At 40.5% G+C, this 27,761-nt stretch overlaps 1 protein-coding gene across 3 annotated transcripts in view; it reads right to left on the bottom strand.

The window, feature by feature from the left end:
- bcas3 (BCAS3 microtubule associated cell migration factor) overlaps positions 1-27,761 on the bottom strand; it is a 975,956-nt gene that overhangs the window by 467,509 nt on the left and 480,686 nt on the right. For 2 of the 3 annotated variants that reach the window (XM_072243678.1, XM_072243679.1), the window contains exon 17: positions 25,125-25,169. The exons of the other annotated variant lie outside the window; for it this stretch is intronic. In XM_072243678.1, coding sequence (XP_072099779.1) covers positions 25,125-25,169 — 45 coding nt within the window. The remainder of the gene's footprint in view (positions 1-25,124; positions 25,170-27,761) is intronic. 3 annotated transcript variants of the gene reach the window in all.

Raw genomic sequence — 27,761 nt, 5'->3', positions numbered from 1 at the left:
GACCTGAAGGTCGTGAGTTCGAGCCCCAGCTGAGGGAACATGTTGTGTTCTTGAGCAAGGCACTTAATCACACATTGCTCTGTGACGACACCGGTGCCAAGTTGTATGGGTCCTAATGCCCTTCCCTTGGACAACATTGGTGTCGTGGAGAGGGGAGACTTGCAGCATGGGCAACTGCTGATCTCCCATACAACCTTGCCCAGGCCTGTGCCCTGGAGAGTGAAGACTTTCCAGGCGCAGATCCATGGTCTCGCAAGACTAACGGATGCCTTTATTTTACCACTGAGCACATTTTCAAAGAGCACTGCTACAAGAAAGAAGCAATCATCAAGGAGCCACACCACCCAGGCCACGCTCTCTTCTCACAACTACCATCAGGCTGGCGGTACAGAAGCTTTAGGTCCTACACCACTAGATTCAGAAACATTAAGCTCCTGAACCAGTGTGGATAATTTCACTTTTCAAATCTAAATTAATTCCACAACTTACCTACTCACTTTCAAGGACTCTATAACTCTTATTCTTCTTATTATTTTTTTTATTTGCACCGTTTGCCTTTTGCACATACGTTGTTTGTCAGCCTTTATTTATGTATAGTCTTTCATAAATTCTATTGTATTTCTTTATTTTCCAGAAAATGCCTGAAAGAATATATATCTCAAGGTAGTATATGGTGACATATACAGTATGTGCTTAGATAATAAATTTACTTTAACTTTGACCTGGACTATAATTTTCTGGTTTGTGTCTATTGCTCTTTCTTAAATAAAGTGAAAAACTTTGGCTATTCTCTGGTCCTCAGAGACCTTGTCGGTAGCTTAACAGGATAGAAAGATCTTTCGTTATTACCCAAGCAATCTCCACTTCACCCCTCCCAATAACCTGAGATACTTTCCCGACCCATAACCACCTGGAAGCTAAAAACACTCTTTAATATTCAACACATTTGCTCTGGATCTGTATTTATAATGAATAAAAAAGAATTTTCAAAGAAAATTAGAACAATGATAACCCTCTGTTATAAGCATAAGAGATGCTGAAGATGCTGGCAATCCATACAAATGTTGGAGGAATTCAGGTCAGGCAGCATCTATGAAAAGGAATAAAGAGTTGATGTTTTGGGCCGTCACCTTTCATCAGGACTCTGGTAGCTGCTTAACCTGCTGAGTTTATCCAGCATTTTGTATGCGTAACCCTCCATTTTTTTTTCCCCACTGGGTTTCCTGTAATCAAATTCTAGAGACTGATCTTCAGTTCCTACAGGTTTCCACATGGAAAGTCAGATTGCCCCTAATGCACAGTATATTCAGCAATCTCGCTCTCACTAAAGTGGGATTCTGAGAAAAAAACTCTATTTTCCTCCACAGATTTCAAAGATTAACAGCTCAACTCTAATTATCGGTATTATATGAAGAAGTGGCCAGAAGAATGATTTGAGAGGTTTATTATTCACTATCAACACTCAAGCTGTCTAGCTACAAGAGGAAATGGTGTTATTAGCACAAAAAGGTTAAGAGGCAGTTTCCTGTAAAGGTCAGAGTAGAAATGATGGCTGCTAATGACTAGAAACATGAATTACAACCAAAAAGTGCTGACAGATGTGTTGGAGTTTCACCCTTTGGGCTGGGAGAAAAGAGTGAATGGCTGATGTGGATGAGAGTAAGAAAAAGCAAAAGAGAGATAATGAATTGACATTATTTTTCAACCACTGAAAATAAATGGCAAATTGGAAATGAAAAAGATGGTGAAAGTAACACTCTAACACCCATTGTGGTCAATGTGATTCCTCAAACCGACTCTAAATATTCCTTGCACAGTAAGCACAGAAGTGTTAATGATTTTAATAACAATAATAGTCTCCTCACTTGAACCTATCCAGGTTCCTTTTAAGCATAGTACATCACGTTGACCACATGAAAAACAGTCTGTTCACGAGGTTCACAAATTGAGAGGACATGAAATATTTTCTGACCTATTATCTGATCTTTTTCCAACCTGTTTTTCCCTATTCTTACTGTTAATTCACCTGTATCCATGCTTTATAAGTTTAATCATCTCAGCCACTCTTCTAGTTCACATCTTTCCATATTCTGAGCCATTATCATTGTTGTTACCCTTCAGTAATGCTCTGAGTAACTTCACAATTGCTTACCACATGGAAGGAGAGAGAGCAAAAAATTATAACAAGAGGTAATGTATTTAATTATCCAAGATATATTATCTGGAGGTGATAAGGTAACTTAGTAGTTAGATAAAACTATGACAGCACTAGCAGTCTGGGTTCAATTCCACTCCTGTCTGTAATGAGTTTGTACATTCCCCCCTGACCACGCCGGTTTCGTCCAGGTGCTCTGATTCCTTCCTACATTCCAAAGATGCGTGGGGTAAATAGATTTATTGGTCACATCGGTGTAATTGCGCTGGAAGGGCCTGCTGCTAGGCCATATCTCTAAATAAATAATAAAATAAAATGACAAAAACTGAGAGATTACAACAAGAGAATGGAGGAATTTTGCAAAACAGCACAACTTCTTTTGATAGCTCTTCATAGGACAAACCTTGGCTAGCATGATGGGGATTTTTTTTAGGATTTCTATGTCTTCAAATGTTGAATAAAGGAGAAATAAACAACACTCCAATGGTGTTAGTGAAGGCATTAGCTGAGCAGTTTATGACCAGGCTACCTTTAGTTCAGATTACGATTAAGATTTGTTTTATTTGTCACATATACATCTAAATGTTGTAAAGCCCTCCCAACCATTGAGCACATCTACTTAAAACGTCGCTGTAGAAAAGCAGCATTCATCATCAAAGATCCCTTCCACCCAGGCCAGGCTCTTTTCTCATTGTTGCCATCAGGTAGAAGGTACAGGAGCCTCAGAACTCACACCACTAGACTGAAGACCAGTTACTACCCCTCAGCCATCAGGCTCTTGAACAAAAGGGGATAACTACACTCATTCTATTTCTGATGTTTCCACAACCGATGGCCTCAACTTAAGGACTCTTTATCTTGTTATTTCATGCTCTTGTTAATTATTGGTATTTATTTATAATTACATTTGCACAGTTTGTTGTTTATTGACCGTGTTTACTGTTACAGTTCTATAGATTTGCTAAGTACGCCCGCAGGAAAAAGAATCTCAGGGTTGTATGTGGTGACATGTATGTAATCTGGTAATAAAGTTTACTTTGAACTTTGTTGTAACATGCAGTGAAATGTGTTGCTTTGCATCAACAACCAACACAGACTGAGGATTATGTTGGGGGCAGCCCGCAAGTATTACCATAGTTCCAGGGCAACATAACACAACTCACTATCTCGAAATGTACATCTTTAGGTTGTGTGAAGAAACTGGAGCACCAAAGAAATCCACACAGTCATGGAGAGAACATAGGAACTCGGTACAGACAGCGGTTCACCGACACTGTAAAGTGACTGCGCTCAATGCTATGCTACTGTACCACCCGTAGAGACATCCAGGGAGTTCCTCTTGAAATGTTCACCTACACTCCCAGTAAATCCCAGGCACACTCAGTGTCCCAGGTTTGTTTTCCTGTTTCAGCTCCAAATCCAAACACATTCTTGGATGAATGCTAATGGCAATATAAATATAGTCTAACCATAAGCCCTTTCAAGGCCATGTTTTTCTGTGTCATTCCCAAAACGAATCTAAGACGAATATTTTCCACTTACTTCAAATTAAAGTGTAAATTTATTAAGTGACTATAGACATGCTTAATAGTAATGGTGAAATATGCAGGAGTGTAATCAGCACAGAGACTAGAAGAAACATACCAGAGCCCCATACTACATGCCTACATAAAACGGTCCTACAGTTATTTGGTACATTTCATGAGCTCTCAATGTTATAATATTTTGCCATCCCTCCTGACATTAGGAAGGTGATATTGAAGTTACAGAGGGTTTTAGAGAGGGGAACAGCAATGGCAACCACCCAGACTGTCATAAAGACAGCTCAGAATCAAGTTTAACAGCACTGGCATGTCGTGAAATGTGTTGTTTTGCAGAAGCAGTACATTGCAATATATAATAAATTACTATTATATATATATAAATACTGTGCCTAAGACTTCTGCATAGCACCATAGTATTTTAGGTATTACACTGTACTGCTGCCACAAAAAAAATCATGACATGTGAATGATGATTAACCTGATTCTAATATGGGCCTTTATTGTGGACTGTGAGCGGAAAGGGGGCAGGAAGAGGGAAATCATAGTTGGGAAAAGGGAAAGGAAGAAGGGAGGGTGTGGGAGGCATGAGAGAGACATTCTGTAATGATTAACAAACCAATTGTTTGGAATCGTATGACTTTGCACCTGTCCCACACCCATCCCGAGGTGCTTCAACATTGCGATTCCCAACACCCTTAGCCCCTGCCAAGTCAAGTCAAGTCAAGTCACTTTTTATTGTCATTTCGACCATAACTACTGGTACAGTACACAGTAAAAATGAGACAACGTTTTTCAGGACCATGGTGCTACATGAACAATACAAAAACTACACTGAACTACGTAAAAACAACACAAAACTACACTAGACTACAGACCTATCGAGAACTGCATAAAGTGCACAAAACAGTGCAGGCATTACAATAAATAATAAACAAGACAATAGGCACAGTAGAGGGCAGTAGGTTGGTGTCAGTCCAGACTCTGGGTATTGAGGAGTCTAATGGCTTGGGGGAAGAAACTGTTACATAGTCTGGTTGTGACAGACCGAATACTTCGGTGCCTTTTGCCAGATGGCAGGAGGGAGAAGAGTTTGTATGATGGGTGCATGGGGTCCTTCATAATGCAGTTTGCTTTATGGATGCAGCGTGTGGTGTAAATGTCCGTAATGGCAGGAAGAGAGACCCCGATGATCTTCTCAGCTGACCTCACTACCCGCTGCAGGGTCTTGCGATCTGAGATGGTGCAATTTCCGAACCAGGCAGTGATGCAGCTGCTCAGGATGCTCTCAATACAACCTCGGTAGAATGTGGTGAGGATGGGGGGTGGGAGGTGGACTTTTCTCAGCCTTAGCAGAAAGTATAGATGCTGCTGGGCTTTCTTTGCTATGCAGCTGGTGTTGAGGGACCAGGTGAGATCTCGGATTCTCCAGATTTACAAACTTGCTTTCAGATTCATGTTGACAAATACAGTACTATGCAAAAGCCTTAGGTACCCTAGCTTTCGGTCTCCCTCTCTCTCTCTCTCTCTCCAGATGTCACTCCACTCTTTAAGAAAGGAGGAAGGCAAAAGAAAGGAAATTACAGACCAGCTAGCCTAACTTTGGAGGTTGGGAAAGTAATGCTGTCTATTATTAAGGATGAGGTTTTGGGGCACTTGGAGACTAACGATAAAATAAGCCAAAGTCAGCATGGTTTCTGTAAAGGAAAATCTTGCCTGACAAATCTGTTAGAGTTCTTCAAGGAAGTAACAAGCAGGGTGGACAAAGGAGAGGCAGTGGATATCATTCACTTGGATTTCCAGAAGGCATTTGATAAGGTGCTTCACATGAGGCTGCTTAACAAGATAAAATCTGATGGCATTGCAGAAAAGATACTGGCATGGATAGAGGATTGGCTGACAGGCAGGAGGCAGCAAGTTGGAATAAAAGGGGGCCTTTTCTGGTTGGTGACTAGTGGTGTTCCTCAGGGGTCAGTATTAAGACTGCTACTTTTCACATTGTTTGTCAGTGATTTAGATATTGGAATTGATGGCTTTGTGGCAAAGTTTGCAGATAATACAAAGATCAGTGGAGGGGTAGGTAGTGCTGAGGAAGCAATGCAATTGCAGAAAGACTTAGAAAAAATGGAAGAAATGGCAAAAAAGTGGCAGATGGAATACAGTGTTGTGAAATGTATAATACATTTTGGTAAAAGGAACAAAAGTGCAGACTATTATCTAACTGGGGAGAAAATTCAAACATTAGAAGTACAAAGGGTCTTAGGCGTCCTCGTGAAGACTCACAGAAGATTATTTCACAAGTTGAGCCTGTGGTAAAGAAGGCAAATGCAATATTGACATTCATTTCAAGGGGAATAAAATATAAAACAAGGAGATAATGCTGAAGCTTTATAAGACATGAGTCAGGCTGCACTTGGAGTATTGTCAACAGGTTTCGGCCCCATTTCTCCGAAAGGATGTGTTGTCATTGGACAGAGTCCAGAGGAGGTTCACAAGGATGATTCTGGGAATGAAGAGGTTAACCTATGAGTACGGTTTGGCAGCTTTGGGCCTGTATTCACTGGAATTTGCAGGGCGATCTCTGAATGTTGAAAAGACTAGATAAGGTGGATGTGGAGAGGGTGTTTCCTGTTGGGGGTGTCCAGAACCAGATGACAGCTGTGGAGGCCAAGACCATGGGCATATTTAAAGTGAAAATTGATAGTTGAGTGGGTTCAGGGATCAGCCATGATGGAATGGCAGAGCAAACTTGATAGACTGAATGGCCTAATTCTGCTCATATGGTCTTATAGGAGCAAAAAGAGAGAAAAAAAAGTGAGGTAGCTTAAATGATGTAAAATCTGAAATTTGATGCCAGCTTTAGACAAATTGTGAAGATATGCTATGTGAGATGCTAAACAATCAAGTATTTGCTGAATATCTCAACTAAAAGATGGCACCTTGTGTAGTGCCACATTTCCTTAGTACTGCTTTAGACTGTACTCAATGTAATCTGCTCAAAATAATGCACCCCTCTTCCTAACCCAAGATTGCCACTGAACAAAGAATGAAGTATTCCCTAAAATTCAAACAGTCAAAGAATTCTTGCAACGATCAGGAAGAATCAAGTATTCTTGTCAAGTAGGATTTCAAAATAAAGGAATAAAGAATGTATGAAAACGTAAATTATTCCTTCCAAAATGGTTCTCATTTAAAACGTTGCCATGCCACATGTGAACATAAAATAAAAGCAACTCTTTGACAGAGGTAAATTTATGAGAGCTATTTTGAATGTCTTTTCAATTCTAGAAATTATACAGTAGTTTGAAAAAAATAAAACCCTATTAATCTGGGTTGACTGTGGCAGAGCTTGCACAAGAACATCAAATGCACTTAATGTCTACCTCAGACATGATCTAATAGCAGACGTTAGCGATGAGAAGCTTGACTTTTTAACAATATAACAACATGTCACGACAAAACTAAATAGCTAACAGATGCAGGAAGGGACGCCCAGTCTGACACTCTGCTACGGTAATTGATTGGACACTCAGAGTGTGAGCAACGCATTATATCAGCCTATTGAAACTATGACCGTATGGAAGTGGTTAATAACATACTATAATAGGATTTATGTGATTGATGGAGGCACTCGCCAAACACGTATGGCAGCACCAATACAAGCAATATGTAAAATACCTGACAATGTCTGCCACGACTATTAAAAGCCAAACGGCATCTACAATAAAAAACTCAGACTTAAATCTATTTTAAAAACTATTTCTATGGACACAGGAAGAAAACAAATATCAAGAGTAAAATACATAGCCCCTCACACCTTCTCTGTCATTCAATAAGATCCTGTCCTCTGCTCCATTTCCCTGACTCATCCCCATAGCTCTTAACTCTCATATGAGTCAAATTATGACTCATTGTAAAATCCATCTTAGTGTTAGATATATTTATTAATTCCACCTCTGCAACCGTCAGGAGCAGAGAACTGCAAAACTTTGTGACCCTTAGCAGGAAGGCCATCAGCACTGACTTGTGAAACCCCTCAGAATTTTAACTTCACCTCTCGTTCTTCTAAACTCCAATGAATGTGCTCTACCATTCCTCATATTAACTGATTTATCTCAGAAATTAATCCAGTCATCCTTGACTTGAAGTTACAGAAAATGATGGATACAGCCCAGTCCATCACAGGCAAAGCCCACACCAATGAGTACATTTACATGGAGCGCTGCCATAAGAAAGCAGCATATATCATCATTCAGGCAAACTTACAAAAAATTCTACATCAACAGACAAATGCTAACAAACAATCAATGTGTAAAATAAGAAAAACTGCAAATAAAAATTAATACTGAGAACATGAGTTGTAAAGAGTCTTTGAAAGTGAGTCTGTAAGCCCGGTGATGTGGCACCTAAGGCACCTGCACCTCTTGCCCATTGGTACTAGAAACAAGAAGAAAGCAAGGCCTGGAAGGCAAGGGTCCTTGATGATGTTGTTGCTTTCTTGTGGCAGCACTCCTTGTAAACGTATCCAATCTTCTGAGCAAAATGTACAAACTCATTCTCCCTTCTCCTGAATTTACAATCCTGCTGAATTCCTCCTTCTAGCCACTCACTCTTTTACAAATATAGTATTAACCGGTGACTGCTGATGACTCCCTCCATTTTTTCCACTGCAGTATTGCTCACTGTCACAAGAAAACTATCTCTGAATGTCTTAAGGCCTCCACTAAGAAAATCCTCAGAAAAAAAATCATCCTCGACCCTAAGATACTGAAAGCAAGGAGAAATAAACAATACCTTAAGAAAAAAGAGTAAAGCTCTACACAGTACTTCAGTACAGTCTAACAAACACCGTACAGTTGTACCGAGACTTCCCTAATCAGAAACACAAGGGATTCTACAGACGCTGGAAATTCAGTTGAATGAACACCAAATAGTGAACGAACTCAGCAGGTCAGGTGGCATCTATGGAAAGGAATAAAGAGATGTGTTTCAGGCCGAGATCCTTCTTCAGACTTTACTAATGTTTCTGTCATTCCCACTTGCAACAAACCCAACATTTCAGTTGTCTTATTAAATCTTCTGACTTTCTGCAGCTTTGTAGGTTCCTCTTTCCATTTAAAAAATATTCTAATTTTTCATTTTTCCTACAAAAGCATAAAATCTTGTATTTCCCCACATTATGCTCCAACTGCCAATTTTTCCCCACTTGCTTAATCTTTTGATACTATTTGCATAATCTTTGCATCCTCTTCAAAACTTGCTTTTATCAGATTCCTTCTGATCAAACCCTTTACATTTCCCATCCACCTGGCTTCACCTAATCATCTTCGAGCTAGTCCTCCTTTCCCTCCACCCACCTTTTATTCTGGCATCTTCCCCCTTCCTATCTAGTCCTGAAGAAGGGTCTCAGGCAGAAATGTCGACTGTTTCTTCATTTCTATAGATGCTACCTGACCTGCTGAGTTTCCAGCATTTTGTGTGTGTTGCTCTGGATTTCCGGCACTTGCAGAATCTCATGTTTATGATATGCTTTTACACTTTGCTTGCACGGTTGCAGCCCACGCGTCCCTCCAGTGTAATTATTACCATAAATAACTGATGCACCAGCATTAATTCCTGAGGCATCCTATCAATTGCAGCTTGCCAATTTGACAGTGGAGTATTTATCTAGGCCTTGCTTTTTTGTTAGCTACCCAGACCTCCACAGTTTCCCCCCATGGACTTTGACTACACTGCCTGCTGGCTCAGGGGAAGTGGCCAACAAAATCAAAGACCCTTTCCACCCGACTGTCGTATATTTAATATTTCAGTAATAGTTGAGTAAAGTTGTAAATATACTGTTTTTGAAGCATTCTTTGCTGTTTACATAATGCATTATGGGTCATATGTAAAAGTATGTGAATGGCACACGTCACTATGTCAACATGTCATGTGTGCAAGCCTCACAAAAATAAAAATGAAACATACAGTTATCCCAGGCTTGCATGTTTTTGTTTTGATTAATTTTTGCAGTATAACAGTGGAGACAAGCAAGTTTTAAAATGAACCTGAGATGGCTACATACCCATTGAAGTGCAGTGAGACATTAGAGTTTTTTAAAAAGTGCAGCTCGTTTTTTTCTTTGGAAGGGAGAGAGAAAAATGGTTGGTTGAATTTTTAAAAAAGTCAGAAAACCAATGAAATCCATGGGTTCATAAACAGTGAGTACTGGGTGAAAATAATAATCAATTTAAAAAAGCAAGCAGAAATGGCTAGCTACATCAGAAACACTGACATGTTCGTTTGCTCAAAAGATAATTGGGTAATATATGCTGAACAAATTGAACAGTATTTTAAAGCCAATGAGAAAGGAGTGCCAGTTTTGCTGAGCGCAAATGGTGGAAGAACATATAATTTCTTTACGTTTAATTGCTCCAACTGAACCAGCCGAAATGAGCTTTACTGATATCATAAACATAATGCAGAAACATTTATAAACAAAACCATTGTTGATTGCAAAACACTTTAGGTTTCATAAGTCGAATCAAAAGGGAGGGGAGTCCATTTCACACACCAATGAGGGCAGAAACAGGATGATTTGGCAGTTTAATGGGTGGCTGAGAAGCTGGTGCAGGGGGCAGGGCTTCTGGTTCTTGGATCATTGGGATCTCTTTTGGGGGAGGTATGACCTGTTCAAAAGTGACAGGTTGCATCTGAACCCGAGGGGGACCAATATTCTTGTGGGTACATTTGTTAGAATTGTTGAGGAGGGTTTAAACTAATTTGGCAGAGGGGTGGGAACTGCAGTGAAGGGACTCAGGATAGGACAGATAGTAAGAAAGCAAAGATAGCATGCGAACAAACTATCAGGAAGGGCAGGCAGGTGATAGCACAAAATTGCAGCCAGTGCATTAGGGATGCAGAATCAAAAAGGGTAGTAAATACAGTACTCAAAGTGTTACATCTCAATGCATGGAGTATAAGAAATAAGGTGGATGATCTTGTTGCACTATTACAAATTGTCAGCTATGATGTTGTGGATATCACTGAATCATGGTTGAAGGATGGTTGTAACTGGGAGCTAAAAGTCCAAGGTTACACGTTGTATCGGAGGAATAGGAAGGTAGGCAGAGAAGGTGGCGTGGCTCTGCTGATAAAGAATGTCATCAGATCAGTAGAAAGATGTGACATTGGATCAGAAGATGTTAAATCCTTGTGGGTTGTGTTAAGAAACTGCAAGGGTAAAAGGACCCTGATGGCAGTTATATACAGGCCTCTCAACAATAGCTGGGATGTGGACCACAGATTACAATGGGAAATAGAAGAGGCGTGTCAAACGGCAATGCTAAGATAGTCATGGGAGATTTCAACACGCAGGTCGATTGGGAAAATCAGGTTGGTAATGGATCTCAAGAGAGTGAGTTTGTTGAATGCCTACGAGATGGCTTTTTAGAGCAGTTTGACATTGAACTATACTGGATTGGGTGTTAGGTAATGAAATGGAAGCAATTAGGGAGGTTAAGGTAAAAGAGCCTTTAGGAGGCAGTGATCACAATATGATTGCGTTCAACTTGAAATTTGACAGGGATAAAGTCTGACGTAGCAGTATTTCAGTGGAGGAAAGGAAATTACAGTAGTATGAGAGAGGAGATGGCCAAAGTAAATTGGAAGGAGAAGCTGACAGGGATGACAGCAGAGCAGCAATGGTGTGAGTTTCTGGGAAAAATGAGGAAGTTGCAGGATACAAAAAAGAAAATCTGCAGATGCTGAAAATCCGAGCAACACACACAAAATGCTGGATGCATTTTGAAGGTGCAGGATAAATGTATTCCAAAAACAAAGAAATACTCAAATGGCAAAGTAGTACAACTGGCCAACAAGGGAAGTCAAAGCTAATGCAAAAGCAAAAGAGAGGGCATACAACAAAGCAAAAATTAACAGGAAGACAGAGGATAGGGAAGCTTTTAAAAGCCTACAGACAGCAACTAAACAAATCATCAGGAGGAAAAGATGAAATATGGAAGAAAACTAGCAAACAGTATCAAAGTGGATAGTAAAAGCTTTTTTAAGTATGTAAAAAGTAAAAGATTGATGTGAGTGGATACAGGACTGCTAGAAAATGAGGCCAGAGAAATAATAATGGAGGAGGAGGAGATGGTAGTTGAACTAAATGAGTATTTTGCATCAGTTTTCACTGTGGAAGACACTGGATGTGTGCCAGATGTTGAAGGGTGTGAGGGAAGTGAGTGTAGTTACTATTCAAGGGAGAAGGTGCTCAAAAAGCAGAAAGACCCAAGGGTACATAAGTCAGCCGGACCAGATAAACTGCACCCTAGGGTTCTGAAAGAGGTAGAGATTGCAGGGGCATTAGTAATGATCTTTCAAAAATCATTGTACTCTGGTATGGTGCCGGAAGACTGGAAAACTGCAAATGTCACCCCACTCTTTAAGAAAGGAGAAAGGCAGCAGAAAAGAAATTATAGACCAGTTAGCCTGATCTCAGTGGTTAGGAAGATGCTGGAGCCAATTATTAAGGGTGAGGTTATGAAGTACTTCATGACATAAGACAAGATAAGATAAAATCAGCATGATTTCCTTCAAAGAAAACCTTGCCTGATGCACCTCTTGGAATTCTTTTGAGGAGATTACAAGTAGGATAGGTAAAGGGGATGGAGTGGATGTTGTGCATTTGAACTTTCAGAAGGTCTTTGCCAAGGTGCCACACATGAGGCTGCCAACCAAGCTAAGAGCACATGGTATTACAGGAAAGTTATTGGCTTGGTTAGAGCAATGGCTGATTGGTAGGAGGCAGCAAGTGGGAATAAAAGGATCCTTTTTTGGTTGGTTGCCAGTGACTAGTGGTGTTCTGCAGGGGTCGGTGTTGGGGCTCCTTCTTCTTATGCTGTATATAAATAACTTAGATGATGGAATAGATGGCTTTGTTACCAAGTTTGCAGATGTTATGAAGATTGGTGGAAGGGCAAGTAGTATTGAGGAAACAGGTAGGCTGCAGGAGGACAGATTAGGATAATGGGTAAGAAAGTGGGAAATGAAATAAAATGTTGGAAAATGCAAGGTCATGCACTTTGGTAGAAGAAATAAATGTATTTTCTAAATGGGGAGAAAATCCAAAAATCTGAGATGCAAACGGACTTGGGAGTCCTTGTGCAGAACACCCTGAAGGTTAACTTGCAGGTTGAGTTGGTGGTGAGGAAGGCAAATGCAATGTTAGCATTTATTTCAAGAGATATAGAATACCAGAGCAGGATGTGATGCTGAGGCTTTATAGGCACTAGTGAGATCTTACCTTGAATATTGTGAATAGTTTTGGGCTCCTCATCTAAGAAAAGATGTACTGGAATTGGAGAGGGTCCAGAGGAGGTTCACAAAGATGATTCCAGAAATGAAATGGTTATCATTCAAGGAATATTTGATAGCTCACTGGAATTTAGAAGGATTAGGTGGGATCTCATTGAACCCTTTTGAATGTTGAAAGGCCTAGACAAAGTAGATGTGGAAAGGATGTTTCCCATGGTGGAGGAGTCTAGGACAAGAGGACACATGGCCTCAGAATGGAGGGACATCTATTTAAAACGGAGATGTGGAGAAATTTCTTTAGCCAGATGGTGGTGAATTTGTTACCATAGGCAGCTGTGGAGGCCAGGTCGTTTGGTGTATTTAAGGCAGGGCTTGATATGTTCTCGATTGGACATGGCATCGAAGGTTACGGGGAGAAGGCCACGGAGTGGGGTTGAGGATGGCAAAAAAGGATCAGGCATGATTGAATGGTGGAGCAGGCTCGATGTCTGTTCCTATGTCTTTGGTTTTATGGAGTCCATTTCAATGTATGTGGCTGAAATGAAGAGATTATCCACGCATTGTCAGTTTAGTAATAGGCTTAGTGATGCACTGAGAGATCATTTAGTTGTAGAACCTTATAAGACAGCATTCAAAAATGGCTCCTAACTGAAGCACAGCTCACACTTACAGGACAAGTTGAAATCACTGTATCAATGGAAACAGCAGACAGAGATGCAATTAAGTTGTAGTCAGGAATGAAAGTGAACATGAACAAAATTGCAATGTCTAAACAAAACCCTGCCTGACTGAACAAATGGTGTTACCATTGTGGCAAGAGCTCACATACATCAGACCAATGCAAGCTTAAAGACAAAACTTGCAGAAAATGCAACAAAGTAGGACACAAGCAAAGAGCATGCCAGGCAGACAGAAATAAATGGAATGCACATGAAAAAGAAACAGATAAAAGGTCAGGTCACAGTCTCAAATAGAACACTAATCTGCATTCTGTTGATGAAAAATCTGATAATGATAAGAGTGACACAGGGATGGGTGGCCTTGAGATTTATATGTGAAAACTAACAAGAGACAACCAATATGGCTTACACCAGAAGTAAACAACAAATTAATTAAAATGGAAATGGATATTGGCTTGGTTCTTTCAGTCATTCCACAAAATGAGTTTGAATGGCATTTCAAAGATACCAAACTGAAGCCTGTAGATATCCAACTGGAGAAAAGTTAACTCTTGAAGGAATGGCATTTGTAACAGTGAAGTACAACAACTAAAAAGCCATATTGGGCTTGTATGTGGTAAAAACAGGAGGGCCAACATTGTGGGACCATAATTTGCTGAGACAACTACAATTACTTGATTGGAGATCCATTCAACATTTGTATGCCACATCACCTACAAGACAGCCAAGTGAAAGGTACTAGATGATGCCATAGCAGTGTTCAAGGATGGCATTGGAAAACTCAAACATATCAAGGGTAAAATAGTGTTAAATGAAAATGTCACACCCAGGTTTTACAAAGTCCATCTGGTTCCTTTTACCATCCAAGATAAAGTAGCTAGTGAGCTGGATCACATGGAGGCTGAAGGAATTCTCTTCAAGGCTGAGTGGAGCCCAGGGGCAACACCAGTGGTCCCAGTAGCCAAGAAGAATGGGTCTGTCAGAATTTATGGTGATTTAAAAGTCACCATCAACCCAGTACTGAAAGTAGATAACTTTGCAAACCTTTCTGGAGGAAAACACTTCAGCAAAGTAGACTTAGTTGAGGCCTACCTACAGATGGAGATGGAAGAAAAGTGCCAAGTGTTTCTCACTATAAACACTTACAAAGAGCTTTATCACTAATATAGGCTTATTTTTTGGAGTAGCATCTGGACCGGCGCTCTGGCAGAAAGCAATGGACCAGGTGCTGCAAGGCTGCCCAGGCACTCACTATTACCTGGATGGCATCACTGTTACCAGCCAGGATGACAAGGAACATCTCCAAATTCTCAAGATTAGAAGATTATGCACTCAGAGCAGGATACAACAAGTGTGAGTTCTTTAAGCCAAGCATAATTTACTGAGGTCACACCATGCATAAGACTTTACACAAGTGTGCTGAGAAAATTCAAGCAGTGGTGGATGTCCCATAGCCAAAGGACATGTCACAGTTGTGGTACTTTTTAGGATTTGTCAATTATTATACAGGTTCTTGCCAAACCTGGCTATTGTGCTCTACCCATGAACTCATTACTACAGATCAGGGAGAAATTGCAACGGACAAATGCAATGGAAATGGTGATGTCAGACACTGTACTCATACTTAATAATCCACATTGTCCAGTGAAGCTTGCCTGTGACGACTTGCTTTATGGTGTAAGTGCAGTCATGTCACATGTTAGTAGGCAACGGTCAATCCCAGAGGTGACTGTGTCCTCTCCAGGGCACAAGCCTGGGCGGGAAGATTTGAAGAACCGGTTGTCACCTGTGCAGCAGGTTCCCCCTCTCCACGTCACTGATATAGTCCAAGGGAAGGGCAAGCGCCGATACAGTGTCGTCGCAGAGGTTGCCAGAGTGAAATTGTAAACAATATCAAACTGCCTTATGGACCCCAGCTCTGGATTTCTTCCTCGGGGTTTACTCCTGAAGCCTTTCCCACAGGTGTGGGCAGTGGAGTTTTAAAATCAGAGTTTTCCTTCTCCTGGGTAGGCCGCCGTCCAAGGCTGACGAGCCCCACCTGCCCGATGTTATGAGTGATATAAGTGAACACCCCATAGCCTTTGCATCACATTCTCTTACCACTGTGGAGAAAAATTATGCACAGATTGACAGAGTGGCCTTGAGCCTAGTTTGGGGTATAAGTTTTTCAACCACTATTTGTATGGGAGAGAGCTTAACCTCATTACTGATCTTCAACCATGTGTGTCCATTTTCAGTCAACAGAAGGGAGTTCCACTGACAGCAGCAGCATGAATGCAGAGGTGAGCTCTGTTTTTTGGAGGGGATGGTTGCCAGATCAGATTCAAAGCTTTGGCTCAAAGATTTGTCTGGTGGCCTAGGACAGATCAGCAGATTAAGCAGCTCGCCAGACAGGGTTTGGAATGCCAGAAGAGAGGTGTCCAGAGCTGCCAGAACCACTTCTTGCAGACCCAGTCAACTCCTCCAACCACCACCGAGGAGGTCCCAAAACATGAGATTGTCTCACAGCCATAAGTCTGACCTATCAAGCAGAGTGTACCCTTCCCCACCCCACCCCGCCCTCAGTTAGGAAAAATGTTATCCCACAAGAGTAAGGAATCCTCCACAGTAATTAAATTTTTAAGCTTGATTAGGACAATTTAAAATCCACTATGCCGTGGATGTATTGTACTATGTTGAAGTGCATTCTATATTGAGTGGGAGTTGATAGCTCAGCAGGAAGGAGTGTTGTGTGTTTAATATTTCAGTAACATTTGAGTAATTTGCAATACACTGTGATTAAGCATTCTTTGTTATTTAGGTAATTCATTACAGGTTGTACGTAAAAGTACATGAATAGTGTATGCCATTACAGAACCACGTCATATGTCTATGCCTCACTAAAGTAAAAACTAGTTACCCCTGGGCTCCTGTGTTTTTCTTTCGATTAATTTTTGGAGTTACAAAACAGGACACCGTCATTCTCGCTTCTCTCCTTTTCCACCAAGACACCGACAGCATGCCAGAACTTCGAGAAAGTTGGCACGAGGAATTCTGCAGATGCTGGAAATTCAAGCTACACACATCAAAGTTGCTGGTGAACGCAGCAGGCCAGGCAGCATCTCTAGGAAGAGGTACAGTCGACATTTCGGGCCGAGACCCTTCGTCAGGACTAACTGAAGGAAGAGCTAGTAAGAGATTTGAGCGGGGGAGGGGGAGATCCAAAATGATAGGAGAAGACAGGAGGGGGAGGAACGGAGCCAAGAGCTGGACAGGTGATTGGCAAAAGGGATATGAGAGGATCATGGGACAGGAGGCCCAGGGAGAAGGAAAAGGAGGAGGGGGGAAAAAACCCAGAGGATGGGCAAGAGGTATAGTCAAAGGGACAGAGGGAGAAAAAGGAGAGAGAGAGAAAGAATGTGTGTATATAAATAAACAAAGGATGGGGTACGAGGGGGAGGTGGGGCATTAGCGGAAGTTAGAGAAGTCAATGTTCATGCTATCAGGTTGGAGGCTACCCAGACGGAATATAAGGTGTTATTCCTCCAACCTGAGTGTGGCTTCATCTTTACAGTAGAGGAGGCTGTGGATAGACATATCAGAATGGGAATGGGATGTGGAATTAAAATGTGTGGCCACTGGGAGATCCTGCTTTCTCTGGCGGACAGAGCGTTTGAGAAAGTTGGGGCAGGATCAAGAGTAGTCACTATTACTGAGGCGAAGGTGCTTGGGAAGTTGAAAAGGTCTGAAGGTAGAAAAATCATGTTCACCACATAGACTACACTCCAGGGTTCTGAAAGAGATTGTGGAGGAATTAGCAGTGATGGGAGTAACAATCATTTTGTTCTCTTTCACACTTGTGCACTGAAGAATGACAACAAACATTCCGGAATCTTGAATCTTTCAAGAATCATTATACTTTGAATGGTTCTGGAAGACCGGAATTTTGCAGATGTCACTTCAGCCTTTAAGGAGGGAGGGAGGCAAAAGACTGGGAATTACAGGCCAGTTAGTCCGACTTCAGTGGTTGGCAAGATGTAAGAGTCCATTATTAAGGATGAGGTTTCAGGATATTTGGAGACACACCACAAAATAAGCCTAAATCAGAATGGTTGAAGGGTGAAATCTAATGGAAATCATGGCAAACCTGTTGGACTTCTTTGAGGAAATAACAGGCTAGATAGACAAAGGAAATGTTTGCTTGGATTTACCCCATCGTGATTTTCACCCTGTCCTCAGGTAGAGCTATAGTTAAGGAGTTTATATATTACTCCCATAGTGACTACTTCTCCACTGAAAGTGATCTCATATCTCAAGCTCCTGAACCAATACCATGCCTTAGAACTATATTGATCTTATATTTTTAATAGAGCAGCTTGCCTCCTTTATCTTTCTGCCAATCCTTTGTTTATTTTGCTGAGGAGGCTTTACATCTAGGTACTTGTATACAATTTAGAATTTGTCAAGGAATTTCCTTTCCCATAGGTCAGGAAAGGAGGATTGCCTTTTGATATCATCTTGGCTCAGTCACAGCACTCACTGCTCACACCTGTGAATCAGGATTCTGGACATTTGTACATGTGTGCATGTTTACACAGATGAAGAAGGGCAAGTTTGACTCCCAGTCCTGATATCTGAAAATAATTTGAGGCTGACAGTTCAAAGGAGAGCCGAGGGAGTCATATACCACTGATGCAAAGGTTCTTTCTTTCAGATAAGTCATGAGATCAGACTCTGCATGTCACTTTTGGCAGGCATAAATAATTCTAAACATAACTAAGAGAGCAGGGGAATCTTGGCAATTTGCTGGCTAATACTTAATGCCTCATCCAATACATCCAAAAAACAAGTTAATTTGTCATTGCTTCAAGTGGCATATTCTCTTCATGTCTGCCAATTAATCCTGCACAACAGCTTGAAATAGTCTGTCAACTGCAAAACACTTTAGGATATCCCAATGACATGGAAGGCGCTACCTGAATAATACCCTCTCTGTAAATATCACACAGTGATTCAGTGTGTACACCAAGCCAGAAAGTCAATTAGATGGGATATTTTCTATGTTACAAGTCACATTGGCAGTCAGACGTAAGAAACACTGATGCAACCAAATATAGCTCCATCTCTAGAAAATAAACATGAGTTAATAAGGCAAATAGATCATTTAGTTTGATTTTTTCACAAGATATGGATGCTACTAATTCATTTTAATTGACACTGAACTGAGTGACCACTAGGGTTTTCATAGCAGGGTAGTTGAACTAACCGCATTGGTGTGTCTGGAGTCATATTTGGCCCAAACATATAGAATATATATATATGTGTGTGTTATATATATTATATATCATATTTCCTTCTCATCCCATTGACCAGAAGAGCTCTTGCAAAGCAAGCCTTGCGTCCATTTTAATGCCATGGACCCCTACCATTATCCAAGTCTGTGTCCATCAAGTTGGGAACCCCTATCCTAAGGGGTTGTCTATTGGTGAGTCCTCAGGTGGCTGTAAAGGGCTGATCTGGTATCCACGTATCCTGATGCAGTACAGGCAAGAGTAATTAGTGACTGTGGCTAACGGTTGGGTCTTTTGGTTGTTCAGTTTCTCCTTTTGCAGCTGCCACTCGTTCTCTATGGCACAGCAGAGGGTTCTCTCTCTTGAACAGATTTCCTCCAGATGTATCTATTGAGTGCAATGTCTTCCCAGTTTTTAGATGTAATATTGAATTTTCTCAGCCTGAGTTTGATGTAATCTTTGAAGTGTTTCCTTTGCCCACCAGGGGCTTGCTGACCTTTCTTCAACTCGGAGTAAAGGATCTATTGGGGAGGCGTGAGTTAGGCATCCGAATATGGTATTTAGTAAGACCATATTGGTTCTTCAAAGACCTGAGTTATAACCTGTTCTTAGCCGGTATTTTTATCAAATCTTCTTAGCTCTTGCTCCACTTGGAAATACTGTATTAAGCAGAATCTTTGGTTTTCAACCTCTTATCTTCTTACACTCATGTTTTCAGTGGTGAGTCGGTAATCTATGTTACTTGATTTTTATTTACATCTGTAATTATATTCTGCAAAAATCTTAACAATTAATAGCATAAAATGCATCAAAGCCATATTTATCTCTGCAGCACATTCCATCATTTCCAGCAGTAGCACAAAAATATTAGCAGATTCAATTCAAATGTTCATCAAGGCCGTGATTATCAAACAGAAATTCATATCCACAATCCTGTTATAGCACGTGAGACAACAGCGACTTAAAAAATAATCAAATGTAACAGAAGATAATTAAACTGTGGAATCATGGCAATCACTTAAAGGACTTAAAGCTGCTCATGAGTAAGGCACCAAATACCAGAAACAAATGTGTTTTTTGTTTGTTAAACTACAATTAGTTATTTACTTATCTGCTCATGAAGAAGATCCCAATTTATAAGTTAAACTATGCAAGTGTTTTCAGGTTACAGCTTGAGCTTACACACTAGCATATATATTGATAACTTACTAAAATTATTTTTTGCTATTTTTTTTCAATTGTAAATGATTATTTGCTGACTCTTATTTTTGGTTGCTGATCATGTCACATTTTTCAGCCAAAGTATCAAAAGTCTCATAGTTCCTTTTGAGGCATTTGTGGATGTACAGAAATGGAATGATGCAAGTGACCTCACAATTTTTCTGGTGCCTCATGTGATCTCTAACTTGTTCTTTAGGTTCTTTGCTATTAACAGTTCAATGTCCTTGTCCTGAGACCAGTACCAGCAACACACTAGTGTCATGGAATTATATTTGTGTACCCAATTGTGTATTATTTGAAAGGTGTTTCCAAGGTTGTCAAAGGCACATGTTTGCCTGAAATGTAAGTATAAAACATAAAATGTTAGGCTTGGCTAATTCTGATCCAAACTATTGTGACATTAAATTAGCATTTTTTAGACATTTACAGTACGTGACTGTCACTATCATGAGCCATGTTCACAGCCTTTGAGTCCCATTCTTGAACTCCTGTAGGTTTGGCAGAAGCTTGCTGCGTGATGGAGTCAAGGACAGAGTGAAGCTGAGAAGTCATTCTAAAGTGCTCTTCCTTCCCAGTGAACAGTGCCTGCATCTCAAATTCTCCTCCATTCTTGACTCTCAGACAGTGGGCCTTGGGTCCTGCTGCAGTTGGTAGTGTTGGCAGCACCCATATATGTGGTGCTTATCAAGTTGATGGACTTCCTTTGCTCTTTACATTGCCATATTTCCCTTAAGCTATGGATTACTGTTGGACCTCCTCCTCCAGACATCTGTAGACATATTCACTTTCCACTAAGGCATAGTGGAGTTTCTAGTCCATGAACACCTTACAATACTGCATAGAGTTCTGGTTGTCCCATTATAGGAAGAATGTTGAGGCTTTAAAGAGGGCGCAGAAGAAGTTTACTGAGATGCTGCCTGTATTAGAGAGCATGTGCTATCACAAGAGGTTGGACAAACTTTGGTTGTTTTCTCTAAAGCAACCCAGAGGTTCTCTGAAGTGGCAGTGGCTGAGGGGAGATCTGATAGAGGTTTATGAGATTATGAGAGGCATAAATAGAGTAGACAGACAGTATCTTTTTCCTGGGGTTGAAATGTCTAATACCAGAGAGGCATTTAAGGTGAGAGGGGGTAAGTTCAAAGGAGATGTAAGGGGCAGGTTTTTACATCGCAAATGGTGAGTGCCTGGAATGGAGGTTGACGCAGATACATTAGAGAATTTTGAAAGACATTTAGATATGCACATGAATATGAGGTAAATGGAAGGATATGAACATTGTGTAGGCAGAAGGGATTAGTTTAGTTAGCCATTTGATTACCAATTGAATTAGTTTGGCACAACATTGTGGGCTGAAGGGCCCGTTGCTGTACTGTACTCTTCTATGTTCCATGTTCTTTCCTTTTCAGTTAATTAGGTCCAGTTTAACTAATGGTAACCCCCTGGACATTGAAGGTGGGAGATCTGGAACAGTAGTATTTTTAAATATCAAGGAGAGGTGATAAGAATTTCTCTATTTTGGAATTGCAGTTGCCTGGCACTTCTGTGGAGTAAGGGTTATTTAGCTCATGACTAAATATTGTCTGGGCCTTGCCGCCTATAGGTGTGAGGAACTTCTTTTACTGACGAGTTGCAAATGGAATCAAACGTCAGTTACTGATAGCTGCACATCTCCACTTATGACAAAAGGAATGTCATTGGTGATGCAGATGAAGATGGTTGGGTCTAGATCACTGTCTTGAGGAACTCCTGAAGCTCTGACAATCGCAACCACTTGTTATTTTGAGCGAAAGACTCCAGTCGGTGGAATGGCACAGAGCCCACCCTTTAGCACACATTGTCTTCAGTTTCACCAGGGCTCCCTGAGGCTGCACTCAAATATAACCTTTTCCTCAAGAGCAATCACTGTTACCTCAGTTCTGGAATTCAGCCCTTTGATCCATGGCTGTGAAAGAATCTGGAGTCAGATGATCGTGGTGAAATCTAAACTGAGCATCGGTGAGTAAGCTATCCACGTCAGAACACAATTCTGAAAATGCAGCACTCTTTTAAAAATGCACAAGCTTTGCACCTTAGATTAAGTAACATATACAAAATGCTGGAGGAACTCAGCAAGTCAGGCAGCAACTATGGAAAGGAATAAAGAGCCTACGTTTAGGACTGAGTCTCTTCATTCCTTAGATTAAGTGTTCAATTCTTAAAGCAGATCTGAAGCCACATCATTTAACTCAGTGCGTGATGAGAAAGTGAGTCAAATATCATACAAGTCACTATGCACTGGAATGCAAACACCTTGCTCCCTGATCATCTTTGTGTTTTGCAGGTCAGTTTATCATCTACAGTTTGTCTGAACTGTTGTTCACCTTTACAGTGTAGCTGAAACAAAAGTCCTTGCACATTACATCACACATAATGAGCAGAGGACCATCTTCTCAGTCAGTAGCTGGGGGAAATTCAACATCAGTGAAGACTACAATCTTGTTTGGGAGGCAAGGAACTGGCTGAATTTTTGGGTGAGCTGATCCCAAGAGAGGACTTGTCTGCTGGAAAGGAGATTGTGGGGTCAGAAATTAGAATACCAATTCAATCCAGTTAGAAGTTAGCCACAATTGCCTACAGCAGGCACGTTGAGCTAATAACAATAGTAAGTTATCTGCAAATGTGTGCTGCTTGATAGCATTGCCTTAACAGCATCTATCACTTTGCTGATGAATGAGAGTAGCACTACTAGTCAGTAATCAGCCAGACTGGATTTGCCATGCTTTTTATGACATAGCTGGGCAATTTTCTACCAAGATGACAGATGATATTGTGATATATGTTTCAGCTTTTTGTTCAACATCCCGCAACCAGGCTCCACCATTGTTGTGGATAGTGTTCTTGGACATATTCTGGTCATGTTCTTCTCCTCCCATTTGCTGTTCTATTGTCCACCACCATTCATTATTCGATACATAGACTGCAATGCCTTGATCTGATCTGTGTGTTGTGAGATCACTTAGCTGGGTTGGTCATGCCTTAGTCTTCTCTTGAGGTTTCACTAGGACGGCTCCTCTTCACTTCCAAATGTGTGCTGCTTGATAGCATTGCCTTAACAGCATCTATCACTTTGATTATACCCCTAGCACGCCTATCTGTATTCCTCCCTGAAACAAGGCTGGTCCCCCGGTCTGAGAGCAATGGTAGAGTGAGGGATATTCAAGGCTATTTGTTTACAGATTGTACATTCATGCTACTGCTGACAAACCACAGTGATCTATGGATGTTCAGTCAGATTTGTTCTGAGTTTTTCTCATTTAGCACATTTATAATGGCACAAGATGTGACAGGAGAGTGACAGTCCAAGAATTGTGTGGTGGTCTCTTCAAACATAGCTGTCATGTAAGAATGCTTCTACCACAGGTAGATTGGCGAGGGTGAGGTCAAGTAAAATTATATTTCACGTTGGTTCACATACTACTTGCCACAGACTCAGTCTAGCAGCAAAATTTCACCCAGAGAACATTTAAGTTCTTTACTATTTCCAGTGGTTTTTCCCAAGTGTTATACAGCATGGAGTTTACTTGTTCAACAGTTATGGGAGAATGGTAAATCACAAGTAATGAGGTTTCCATGCCTAATTGTGAACTAAAGCCATTCATCTTCATGGGTTATGGAAACAATGATGAGGATTCCAAAAGCCAGTGCCTCCTGCCTGTAATGCTGACAATTCTGGTGGATCTGTCCTGCACCAGTGGTGGAACAGGCTCCTTTATTGAGTCACAGTTCATCCCTTGCCGGTCAAATGGAGATAGACTGACCTCAAACTGGAGAAATGACTCAGGTTTTTGACATGACCAGGACTTGATGCAAAGTAAGCATAATTTGGAGAAAATAAGGGATATAATACATCTAGTTCTACTGTTTGGGCTTGACAGTAATATATATTGACTACATTTGTGATAGACAACATTATATCTTGCGAATATTGGCAAAGACTTGTTCATTTTTAAGATGCCATTTAGGGTCACATAACCTGCATAATTCGCTGACATCAAATGACACTTATGGTAACCACATGTTTTGAAGAACCACCACGGCAAAAATTAGTTCTTGTCCTCATGTGGACTGTGTCACAGAGTGGCAGTGATCTCAAGAACAACATACTGTTGCTGCTGTGACGTGCATTTAAAGGTTGATCAAAGATGAAGTTCCTTCATGACAGGAGAAGTTGCTGGGACCATTTAGAGGCAAATTTGTTCTGCCTTGTGATTTACCTCCATTTGAATGTTTGCTGGACTACTTTATGTAACTCATGCCCTGAGAATGTTGAAAGGGTTACATAAATAGGACCCTTACCCTGCATCAAACCTGGGAAACAAGGAAATTCCCTTTAATAACTGTGTAACTTAGAAAGAATGGCTGTATATAGTGAATGGATTAATTAACAGAGGAAGTCTGGAGCCAGCATCCTGAGCCTCCCAGGTATTATACAGAATAATGTGTGCTTCTTGAATTAAGTGGGAGAGATAATGGGAAAGTTTAGGAAAAATATGTTAAATATTGGGATTAAGATCCCAGACAACTTTATACTTGATGTTGGAACTTTGGCAACTTGATACGAGTCTACACAGCTGCATAGCTCAGGATTAAGTGTGCTTTAATACATCAAAAACACTACAAAATGGCCACTTCCAGATTAAGCAAATCAAAAGGGACTGCTTGAACCTTCTGTTGCATTTTCATGTGAATCCTCTTGTAATTTGCACATTCTGTTCCAATTTTGCATTACTCTTCAATCACAACTCCAGCTCTTTCTGGTTCTTTGGTGCCTGTATCTACAGAGCAGCCCATGCAAGTACTGCACACAAGGGTGGGGGGGGGGAACTAATTGGGAGGGAGAATACACTGACTTCATTAACTCAAAGCAATGCTGTACAAAGGACGCAGTGCAGGCATGCCAGGATTATTTCTGGGAACTCACCATGGAGCTCTTAGTGAAAAACATCCTGCCCCAAACAGGTAAGGTCTTCAGTGAGGGGGAGAAAGATACAAATATAGATTAATCCATCAATTAAAAGAAAACACGCCTCAAAAAGGTCCAATTTGAAATAAGCACTTTCATTTCATTGGGCACCAACAGTTAGGGAAAGAAAATGTAAATACTAAAAAAACTTAAAAAGTGAAAATGCCGGAAATGCAGTTTTTCTTTGGCCAACAGACTGGCACACTTGGAAATATGTCATCAAATTTAATAGGATTCCTGACTAAGTGATTGAGTAGGTTCTCTTCATCTGATACATAGTGGTCACAGTTTATACACCCCATTTCTGCAAAGATACACCACAGCAGTTTAACTCCATTCAGATTCAATCAGTTAATGTTTACACTCAACCTTCTTTCCTGCGAATGATGACAAAAATCACCTAAAGTGGTCAAGAACCTTTTCCATTTTCAAATGCTCATAGATTTGTTTAGTATTTCCAGCATTTTCTCATAGTTCATTAAAAAATTATTTCATCGATTTTAAAAAATGAACAGTGTGGGGTAGACACGAGGTCTTGGACTCTGCACTAGGTACATTGCATGACAGCGAGTGTCTGAGAGTGGCTGCTGCTGGAGAAGTCAGTGTTTACAGAGTGAAGCAGGCAGTCTGTTTTGATGATGGAAAAGTTTCTGTTTATTTACCATGTGTCTCAGATAAGTGGAGTGACTGCACAAATGGAGCCAGTCTCCTGTATACAAATGTGATATTTATGGAACACAATTTATTGTTGTGTGCACTATAAACCTAGATTTGTTCCATTTGACATTTTGATTTCTACCACTTTTGTCTTCTACACCAAGCTAGCTTGCATATCTTCAATCCAAAAATGGACAAGATGTTGGGACAGTTCTCTAAATGCCACCAGTCATCTTTTATTCATTATTCATTAACAAGGGGCCACAGGGTTCAATCAGTTAGTTTTATTAGTTCTTTTCCCCCATTTCCACCGTAACTAAAATTGTCCCAAAATATTACCACTATTTGCTTGGTGGATTGAAAGAGTGACCCTTACCAATTTTCATCAATGCACCATAGAAGGCATTATATCTGGATGCGTAACATCTTAGTGTGGCAACTGCTCTGTATGTGATTGCAAGGAACTTCAGAGAGTTGTGGACACAGTACAGCATATTATAGAAACCAGGCTCCCCTCTATGGACTCTGTCTACACTTCTTGCTGCTTCAGTAAAGCAGCCAACATAATCAAAGACCCCACCCACACCAGACATTCTCTCTTCTCCCATCTCCCATCTAGCAGAAGATACAAAAGCTTGAAAGCACGTCCCACCAGGCTCAAGGAGAGCTTCTATCCCCACGTTTATCAGACTCTTGCATGGATCTCTTGTACGATAAAATGGACTCCTGACTTCACAACCTACCTTGTTACAATCCTGCAACTCATTATTTACCTGCACTGTATTTTCTCTGTAGCTGTTAAACTTCATTCTGCATTGTTATTGCTTTACCCTGTTCTACTTCAACGTACTGATTCAGATATACTTATCACATGTACATCAAAACATATAGTGAAATTTGTCATTTGTGTTAACAACCCACACACCAAAGGATGTGCTGGGAGCAGCCCGCAGAGTCTGGTGCCCACATAGATGAACAGTATGCAAGACAGGCTTTTCACTGTATCTTGATACATGTGATAATAATAAACCAATTTCAATACCAATTCATATGAACATATTTCTACCACAGATTATCTGCATCACTGTTATGTGAAATATATTTGAATTCATTGTTGTATTAAACTCTTTAATTTTATTAAACTCTTATATAACGAGTCACTCATCACAACTTTCTAGATTTTAGAAAGGCTGCAGCAAGGTTGGTTGGGGGAAGCTGTTACTTTGTACTATACTTCAGTATTCACCAATTTATGCAGAGATGAAATCTACAGCCTGCTATCACCAAAGACCTCTTTTGGAAGCACTTCATCTACATTACACCCAGAAAAGGTTAACCTATGTCTAATTTTGTTTGTTCAGATTGCCTGAGTTTAGTTTATACATGAAACTTTTATAAAATGCTGCTCCTTTATGGTTTTCTTTCTTTTAATACAGGTTAAAATATCTTCTGAATTTAACCGTTTTTCTCTGTTGGATTTTCACTTGAATATGACAAAGTGTCCAAAAGCTTCTGGATACTGATTCTCCAAGACATTACACACTATGATCAACTTCTATGAAGTGGATTGGAGACAAACTTAGCTTTTAGGACTACAACCCGTGACCATAGATCAGGAAATGATAGAATTTACCCAGGACCTTGCCTATTTCATTGGCAAGAGATCAATCAAATCAGTGGAGGAATGTTGGTCACTGCATTGGTGAAGATTGAGTTACAGGAAATTATTCAAACTGATTTTGTAAATAAGTTCCATTTCTGAATCTAGGCTATCTGAGAGCTGGTCTGTATGTAATTGCCTCCAACAATCGGAAGTCAGTATAGTATACTCAAAGTTAAATTGAATTTAGAAACTGCAATAAGGTACCAGCTTTTGGTTCAAAAATGAAAAGCATAATCAAATAACATCACCCTGTAGTGTACATCATAACCTGGAAA

This window comes from Mobula birostris, chromosome 25 (genome assembly GCF_030028105.1).
Source record: "Mobula birostris isolate sMobBir1 chromosome 25, sMobBir1.hap1, whole genome shotgun sequence".
Taxonomy (NCBI): domain Eukaryota; kingdom Metazoa; phylum Chordata; class Chondrichthyes; order Myliobatiformes; family Myliobatidae; genus Mobula; species Mobula birostris.
The sequence above is the reverse complement of the archived record's forward strand: the minus strand, read 5'-3'. Positions and strand labels throughout refer to the sequence as shown.